General features: G+C 36.2%; 1 protein-coding gene across 6 annotated transcripts in view; it reads right to left on the bottom strand.

Annotated features, from left to right (window-relative positions):
• Tmem161b (transmembrane protein 161B) overlaps window positions 1-10,040 on the bottom strand; it is a 72,030-nt gene that overhangs the window by 19,522 nt on the left and 42,468 nt on the right. For all 6 annotated transcript variants that reach the window (XM_021208340.2, XM_029543953.1, XM_029543952.1 and 3 more), the window contains one exon: window positions 5,340-5,496. In XM_021208340.2, coding sequence (XP_021063999.1) covers window positions 5,340-5,496 — 157 coding nt within the window. The remainder of the gene's footprint in view (window positions 1-5,339; window positions 5,497-10,040) is intronic.

Genomic DNA, 10,040 nt, shown 5'->3' with positions numbered 1-10,040 from the left:
ATTCAAAGGACTAAGACCCAGCTACACTACCCCTAAGCCACATTCAAAGGACTAAGACCCAGCTACACTACCCCTAAGCCACAAAGGACTTCATACTCTACCTCAGAGACACTCATACAGCCATGTTTTTGGCTCACAATCCATGTTTTGGATTCACAAGAGGAAGAAAATGAAGCAGCTAGGATATCCCAACAGATGAATACATAAGAAAAATGTACACACAATGCAGTGCTGTTCTTTGTTCAGGCAAAGAACAAAAAAATAAAGAAATGGATAGAACTGAAAAACTGGTATTTTAGGGCCCAAGTTCCCTCTTATATTTATATCCTATTTGCAAACTTTTGTTTTGTGTATTTAACTTGGAAGACAAGTTGAAGTCAGGAAATTAAAAGGGAGATATGGGGAGGTGCGTTAAAGGGGAGGGGAAATAAATTATAGGGAAAAAGAAAGTAGAAAGTGGGAAACTGGGGGGCGGAGAGGCTTATAAGGAAGAGTGTGGGAAAACCAATGGAAGCCTAATAGGATCCATGGGGTACAAAAGAAAGGACATTGGGGTGGGCTTAATGAATTAAGTGGAGGTGTGGGTAGGAGAAATGGCAAAAGGAAAGAAAATAACAAGCAGGTTAATCAAAACTAAGGACGTAGGAAAAAGTTATTACAGAAACTGACTAGGTTAGCAAGCTAATTTCAAAACAGTAGTTTGAGCAGAAGGACCCCACAGAGATGGAAAATGCCACTCCCAGAAATCACAGGTTATTAAATAAAAGTCAAAGTGCGAGGCATGGGATACCTCCCCATGAGTTATTAGTTAGAGAAGCCCAAGAAATATTAAAACTATCACAAGCTTTTGTCATGACACTTGGCTACACATCACAGCTGCACAGTAAAATCATACTGCTGAAAACACCACATATACTTGGGCTACAGGACGTAAATTAATCTCACACCAAACATGAAACTTCTTGATAACTAGCCTTCAAGGTGCTAGAAAGAGATCATGTTCCAACTTAAACTGAATTTCATATAAACTGAAATTAGTTCAACCATGGAGAGATGATATACTTATTTTTGTGACTATTATTAAAAGCGCTAGTATTTTTCCCCTATTCAAATGATTAAGTTTCCCACTTCTACTTTTCTTGGTGGAAAAGCAACTAAGACAATTACATTTTTCATTCTATACTACAGAACAAAGAGACAAACAAAACCCTAAAAAACAATATTAAATCTCTATTACACATTTTCATTTAAAGTTAATTTATAATAAGCACATTCACTATTATGATTTAGTTAGCAAAATATTTCAAGAAAATCATTCCAATTCAACAGTAAAAAGGTTTATAACATTACATTAAAGTTTTATCAATTCTAGATGTGCAGGCTTATTAGGAAGAAAAAAGAAACAAAAGTTTTTCTAGATATTAGAAAAAAGTATCATACATGTTTTAAAGTACGTCACAAAATAACCTTATAGTGGGTCAGGGTAAATCTAACCAGATAATAGAGAAAAATACCTATCAAAGATATATGAAAGCATAAAGATGGGCTTTATTTTAAAAAACAGAAATTGCCAAGGTTTTAGATTCTAATAAAACAAAAGGCCACCCTTGAATCCTTTTTGACTAGACCTGACATCTAAAGCAAACTATTTCAGAGTTCCAACTTCCATATTAATTTAAAGCAACACATCTGTACAAAGGAAGAATATAGTAATAGTAATCTGTAACCTTTTAAGGGATTTAGAAGTAGCTAGGAACTGACTCACCCTAAGTTGCTATGGCTATTTCCCACAGCAAATAAGGTAGCATTTAACTTCTATACCTTTGCATGTCTACAAATAAAACTGCCACAACTGGAAAAACTTAGGACTTATTTTCATTTAAACTACGACTTGGTTTTATAAATATTTGCATGTCCATAATAATAACAAATTAAAAACTCCAGCTAGGTATATGCATAATGGCTTTTGAATCTTACATATTTGACACTGTATAATACAGTGTGGAAATGTGACTAATGGTTTAGTACTTTAACCAAGCACAATAGGTCTGAAAAGCCTTAGAATTTTTTGCAGCATAGCTTTCTCCTTGAAATTCATGTAATTGACTCAACACTACTATGGGCTAGTTTATTCTCCGGAAAGTTTATTTTAAGCCCTGCCTGTCTGCTGTAAACTACTTTGGCATGTTGACTTCTATCACAGCATCACTGGCTTTTGCTATGATGACTTCTATCACAGCGCTATGTTGACTTCTATCACAAGCCACTGGCTCTTGCTATGATGGTTCTACCTCTTTGCTTTTCATTTCTTCATAATGAGACTAAAATGTTCCATAATCATAAGATCAGAGACATTTCCCTAGAACTCTAGGACGTCACATGAAGTAAAGACCATCAGTACAGCGGCTTCCCTGTGCTGTCATTGCCTTACACTGTAGCTCATGGCATAAATAGGACTGAAGCATAAAGCCTGGTCACTGATGATGTGCAGAGCTACAAACCAACAAGGAGGGAAGTCAGGGTCAGTTTAGAGTGCACTGATGACAAGAGGTGGCCCACATCCAGGCTCCAACATTTAAATTTAGTATCATGAATTCAAAATGCCAGTCTCATTCTTTTAGGACTCTCAAGACTACAGACAATGTGTCTGCTGTCCAATGTAAGTACATCAACATAAATACACTAAGAAAAGGAACAAATGATTATGTAAATAAAACAACTGGCCTATGTAACTTACTCACTAAACTGATTAAGTTAAATGTTTCTAATTTGAGAACTACTTTAATCAAGAATATTTCATTAGTAACAACTGCAGAGAATATCTGAATCAATTAATGTATATGTCCTTGGAAATCTGCAGAGACCTGCATTTGATTCATAAGTAGGGACATACAATAAGGAGATGAAGAAATCCTAGACAGTAGTCACTGCTAGTAGATTTGATTCATAAAGATGAGAGCAGTTGAAGCTAGGACAAGCACGGGCTGTCAGCACATTCTTCTTTGGTGTATGGCATTTAATTCCATGTCTAGAATGGACGTAACTGCAGTAGGTTATTATCTCACACTCAATGTTAAATAAAACTCACATACCTAGTTATATATACTATTCTACTACTTTCTTTTCTCTAACATCTTCACACACAGAGTTAAAGCTTAAAGAAAATTGCCTGGATTGTACGTAAACTCTACTATCTTCTGTAGTCTATACTATGAACATACAGCAAACCCCAATATTCCTGTGGGGGAGATGCTATTGTTTGGAACCCTTTATGAGAACACCACTTAAATGGAGTAGAACTAGTTCATTGCTAAGGACTGTGTAAGATTGCTGCCATCACATGAAGCAATGTGAAATAAAATGAAAAATGACAGAAAATATGTGAGTAGCTAGTCACAATGTATGCTTGTTTCTTTAATAATATGTTAATGGCCATATCACATAAAATAATCTGCATAGGAAGTATATCCATTCCCACAAATGTATAAATTTTAACTAAAGTAGAAAGAGAAGCATGCTATAAGGAATATTTATCACTAATAAAAAAACACAAAATGTAATAAGACAGATTTTCAAAGGAGTTAAAAAAATAAAGAGCTTACTAACATTTTAAACTGTAGTAAAAGTCTAAGTGAGAAACATAAGGAAATAGTTGAGAAAGAAAATTTCCTAAAAAATACAAAATTATAATAACCATACATATGAAATACAGACAATTCCAGAGGCTAATATAGGTGACTCTACTTTCTCAGCAATAAGTATCCCCAAAATGTTCAAATGAAGAAAAAATCATCAGAAAATTACAAAAAAGCTTCCTAGAACTCATGAACACGAATTTTCAAAACAGGTGATTTTACAAGAATAAGACCAAATCCAAGCCGGGCAGTGGTGGCACATGTCTTTAATCTCAGCATTTGGGAGGCAGAGGCAGGCTGATTTCTGAGTTTGAGGCCAGCCTGGTCTACAAAGTGAGTTCCAGGACAGCCAGGGCTACACAGAGAAACCCTGTCTCAAAAAACATAAAACAAAAACAAACAAAAAAACAAAACCAAATCCTCCCCAAGGTACAGAATCTAGCTTTTCTTTTGTTAATCTAAAGGGTAAAAGAGGACTTAACAGGAAAACTTCAGAATACCAATAATAATTAAAAAAACAAAAAATAGTAAAATAGAAAAGAAGTTCCAGGTGTGTGTGGGGGGAGGGGTGGCACACACAACATGAGAGTTAATAGGGCATCCAGTTCTTTAACACAAAATTCTAAAGAAATACTGGTTTTGAATTTTCTGCTGAGTTAAAATATCAACTGTTTAAGAAGACAGCTTGATGCACATAAAACTTCAGAAACTACTTTCTAAAGACATCACACAAGAGTTCATGCTTTCAAATAGTGAGCCAAGGCACCTGAAAGGGACCTGGGGATTTTTTAGGACGGCAGAGAACAGTGCTTCAGAACAAGTCCCTGCAAAGGCTGGGGAAGACGGAAGTGGAGATGGCCGAGAAGGTGAAGGTGCTGGGTGGCAAGCCTGAGCCCTGTCTCAAACCAACATGGTGAAGAAGCAGACTCCTGCCAGCTGTTCTCTGCTCTTCCAGCATGTGCACACATAGAGTAACACATTAAACATAACTGTTTCAAGTTTATAAAGAAATGAGGGTTTCAGAAGGATAGTTCTATGGCAAACAAGATGGAAATGAAGTTCTGATCTACTGATGAATCACCACTCTGGGAAAGCTTACTTTCCATGAAATAAAGATAAATTATTGAAGGAAGGCAGTAAAATATGTTTTGCTACAAACAAGATCTTCATAGGTAGGTAGCACAGTAACCCTGAATGAAACTTAATGACATGCTGCTATCTGTACTGGAGGGACTGCAAGAGAAGGGCGTATTAGAATAGCTATGTCTCAGGATCACAGAGTAATTAAGCACCCGGAAGGAAATCCTCTCTTTATTCCCAGTACAAATATAGAGCTCATTACAGAGGTGAAAATGTCTGATAGCCTTTCTGATATGCTTCATGGATAAAAAAAAGAAATGGAAAAAAAGTTACATCTTTTCCTACATTTTGAAATTTTAAGAAGTTACAAGAAAAATGTTTATTGAATGTGATAAAGTTACACTGTAACTTGTAACAAAAAATTGATCACATTCAATAAACTGATCACATCCAGTAAGAAATTGTCTAAGAAGAAAGTTAACATATCCTGAAAATTCTGTAAAGAATTCAACAAAGGAAAATTCTCTGACAAATCTTTTCAAAATTAAACACAAGGTCTAATGGTATTAAGTTAAAAAAAAAAAAAAGGTAAGTTCACAATGTTAATGATGGTTTGAAGGATACATTGCAAAAGACAAAACCAGGAGGCACCAAACTAAGCTGATATTCATTTCCTGTGTAGGCTTCATGAAGCTGTAATAGACTTCAGTTACTAAATATACAATGGTAGCAGCAACCGTGAAGTCCACCAGCCACTGGTATTCTGGAAAGTAATGCAGTGCTGAAAAAGAAAAGGTCAAGACAAGTTGCAGTTAAATGTCAAGCTTATGAGGATAAATCCATGTAACATTAAGTATGTTAGACTCCATTCTATTTGCAGACTTGAACTGTAGATTTTACGAATAAAAATGCATCTGTCAAATTTAGCAGTTAAAACCAAAATTTGATAGCCCATAAATTAAGTAAAAAAAAATCTTGAACTGATCACTAAAACATATTTAAATTGCTGTTAAAACATGAATGCAAATATATTTGTGTCTTCTTAACCCATTAGCTTATCTCTATAAAAATTACATGAAAAATTTTCTTCTGGTGTATTTAGCTGTGTTAACATTAACTTGAATGAAAACAATTTCTACAGAAGTTTACATTTGTTCTTAACCACTGATAGGAGTGATTCTGTGAGTTACTGTACACATAGTAAGTGAACAAGTGCACTTCTTAGTCTCTCTTAGAAGTAGGAAAAACTAATAGAATGCTGATTCTACATATAGCCATAGCCCTTCAAACAATGAATTCATAATTCAGCGCTTATTCAAAGTACAAGTCTCTGACAGTACAACAAATTATGCATTTGATTTCAACGTTTTTCAAAGTGTAATGTGGCTTATTTCCTCCACTTTGTGATAGTTATCAATTATGTACACAGGGAACCAAAGTAAAACTGATATCCTTGGCCATATTATTAACCCATATGGTCATGTTTTTTTACTTCTATTCAATAAAAACATTGAGTTCATACTCATGTATGTCTCTCCAATAGAACAGTGGGAGTCAAAAGAAGTTCACAGAGCACGGAGAGCTCAGCTGTAAAGTGCTTGCTTGTATGAGGCACTTCAATAAGTTGTAGCATGAAAAGGAAAGGTGCAACAACTCCTCCACATAACCATACAGACACAGCATGCATTGTGGAGGCACATAAACACCAAGGAACATGTCACTGCTACTCTGGTTAACAAGAATGTTCCTGTTATTAAATGTACCAGTTGTTAAACTAGTACCATTTCCAAGTAGTTCTCAAAACTGTCTACATGAAACCATATGTTCAAGAAACTACATGCTAAAGCCACATTATTGAAGTATATTAACTTAAAATAGCCAAATTCTCACTGGTTTGTTTTTTAAGATCCAGAATATAACTGTGCCCCGTTATTTACTTTTTTTATAAATTAGGAAAAAACGTCAATACCTAACAGTATTCTACTACAATTTTAGATTGGTGTCTATTGCTATTGTCAGCAGAGAGGCTTCCCCCAGCAGCTGATGTAAACAGATGCAGAGAGGCACAGCTGAGCTCAGTGTATGCCATGGGAGAGGGGAAGGATGGACTGAGGAATCCAGGGGGTGAAAGAACCAGGAGAATCAGCCACACAGACATCACAGATGCTCAGAGACTGAAGCAGCAACCTTGAAGTCTGCATGGGGTCTACATTAGACTGCATGCAGTCTGGCGGCTCCTCAGAAAACTGAACATAGTACTACCAGAAGATCCAGCAATACCTCTCCTGGGCTTATATCCAGAAGATATTCCAACCTGTATTAAGAATACATGCTCCACTATGTTTCTAGCAGCCTTACTTATAATAGCCAGAAGCTGGAAAGAACCCAGATGTCCCTCAACAGAGGAATGAATACAGAAAATGTGGTACATTTACACAATGGAGTACTACTCAGCTATTAAAAACAATTAATTTATGAAATTCTTAGGCAAATGGATGGATCTGCGGGGTATCATCCTGAGTGAGATAACCCAATCACAAAAGAACTCACATGATATGCAGTTACTGATAAATGAATACTAGCCTAGAAACTTAGAATACCCAAGATACAATTTACAAAACATATGGAACTCAAGAAGAAGGAAGACCAAAGTGTGGATACTTAATCCCTCCTTAGAATGGGGAACAAAATACACAGGAAAGGAGTTACAGAGACAAAGTTTGGAGCTGAGATGGAAGGAAGGACCATGTAGAGATTGCCCCATCAGGGGATTCACGCCATAACCAAACGCAGACACTATTGCACATGCCAACAAGATTTTGCTGACATGACCCTGATATAGCTACCTCTTGTGAGGCTATGCCAGTGCCTGGCAAATACATTAGTGGATGCTCAGTCATCTATTGGATGGAATATAGGCCCCCCCCCAAGGGAGGAGCTAGAGAAAGTACCCTAGGAGTTGAAGGGATCTGTAACCCTATAAGAGGAACAGCAATATGAACTAACCAGTACCCCCTATGCTTGTGTCTCTAGCTGCATATGTACCAGAAGATGGCCTACTTGGCCATCATTGGGAGGAGAGGCCCTTGGTCTTACAAAGATTATATGCCCCAATACAGGGGAATGCCAGGGCCAGGAAGTGGGAGTGGGTGGGTTGGGGAGCAGGGTGGGGGGAGGGTAAGGGGACTTTTAGGATAGCATTTGAATTGTAAATGAAGACCATATCTAATAAAAATTGTGTAAATAAAAAAAAAGGAAGACATCAAAGTATCTTTTTTAGTATATGATATAATAGCATATATAAGTGGCCTTAAAAATTCCACTAGGAAACTACTACAGCTCATAAAAGTTTAAGCAAAGTAGCAGACTATAAAATTAACAAAAATCAGAATACATATATATGACAAACTGAGTGAGAAATAAGTCAGGAAAGCAAAAGCTTTCATAATAGCCTCAAAAACAACAAAAACACATGGGACACCTCTAACCAAGTAAGTGAAATAAATAAGTGTATAATAAAAATTTTAAGACACTGAAAAGAGAAATTGAAGATATCAGAGGATGGAAAGATGTCCCATGATCATCAATAGTTATTGTTAATATACTGAAAATTGCCATCCCACTAAAATTAATCTACATATTCAGTGCAACCCCCATCAAAGTTACAGCACAATTTTTTACAGGAACTGTAGGGACAATTTTCAGCTTCAAATGAAAACACAAGAAACCCAGGATATCTAACACATTCTGAATAATAAAGGAACTACAAGATGTATCACCATACCTCATGTCAAGGTATACTACAGATCTATAGCAATAAAAACAGCATGCTATTGGTATAAAAGTAGGTACACTGATAAATGGAATCAAACTAAAGACCCATATGTAAGTCTGTATACCTATGGACACCTGATTTTTGACAAAGCCAGAAATATACAATGGGAAAAAGACAACAACAAATAGTGCTGGACCTACTGGATGGTTGCCTATAGATGAATGAAAAATATTCATCTGTATTTCTCACTTCACACAATATATAACTTTAAATGGATAAAGGCCCTTACATAAGGCCAGAAACACTAAATCTGATAGAAGAGAAAGTGGGGAATAGTCTTGAACTCCTTGGTGAAGGAAAATAATTTTTGGAACAGAATACTGATAGGTACAGACACAAAGAACAGTTAATAAATGGATTTTTATCAAACAAAGCTTCTATATGGCAAAGAATACCATCATTTGGACAAAGTGGCAGACTACATTTAGAATGGGAAAAGATTTTTACTAATTATACTTCCGATAAGGGCTAATGTCCAGAATATGCAAAGAAAAACACTAGACATCAAGAAATATGGACTAATTTAAAAATGTGGTATAGATATAAACGGAGAATTCTCAAGAGGAACCATGAATGGCTAAAAACACTTAAAAGAAATGTTCAAAATCCTTAGTCATCAGGGAAATGCAAATCATAATTACTTGGAGATTTCATTTTATACCCACAAGAATGGCCAAGATCACTACAACAAATGACAGCTTATGGTGGCAAGGATGTGGAGTAAAGGAATATTTATCCATAGTTGATGGGAGCACAAACTTGTACAGTCGCTACTGAAATCAGTGTGGCAGTTCCCCAGGAAGCTGAGAATCCACCTACCACAAGATCTCGCTAGAACACTCTTGGGTATATACCCAAAGGACTCTACATTCTACTACAGACACTCGCTCAGCCATGTTCCTGGTTACTCTATCATAGTCAATAATGAGACACAATGTAGATGCCCACCAAGTGGTACATTTCACAATGCAATATTACTCGGCTGTTAAAGAAAAAGACCACAAAACTATTAAGTTTGCAGTTAATTGGATGGCACTAGGAAAAATAATCATCTGGAGTGAGGTAACCCAGACCCAGAAAAATAAACATGCTTATATGTGGATGTTATCTTTTAAGACTTCAATTGGCATGCTGCAAATATAACTATATAGTCACAGGAATTTGGTACTGGATAATGGACTAACGGGATGGGAAGGATTTCCCAAGAAAGATGAAATGAAATACATAGATATGAGAGACATAAGGGAGACTGGAATAGGAGGATTAAATGGGGAAGAAGATGGAATAGAGGGTAAAGAGGGAGATATCAAGAGGGACAGCTAATACTAAGGGCCAGTTGAGGGATCCTATGAAAGCTCACAGAAGCTTCCTAACATGTATACACATATGAACAAAATATAGTTGGAGGCTCCAATAATAATGACCCAATTAGACAGTTTTCACCACCAAGTAAAAACTTTAGTGCTAGGAATAGGTTATATCTAGTTGAA

Source organism: Mus pahari, chromosome 11, assembly GCF_900095145.1.
Source record: "Mus pahari chromosome 11, PAHARI_EIJ_v1.1, whole genome shotgun sequence".
Lineage (NCBI taxonomy): Eukaryota > Metazoa > Chordata > Mammalia > Rodentia > Muridae > Mus > Mus pahari.
The sequence above is the reverse complement of the archived record's forward strand: the minus strand, read 5'-3'. Positions and strand labels throughout refer to the sequence as shown.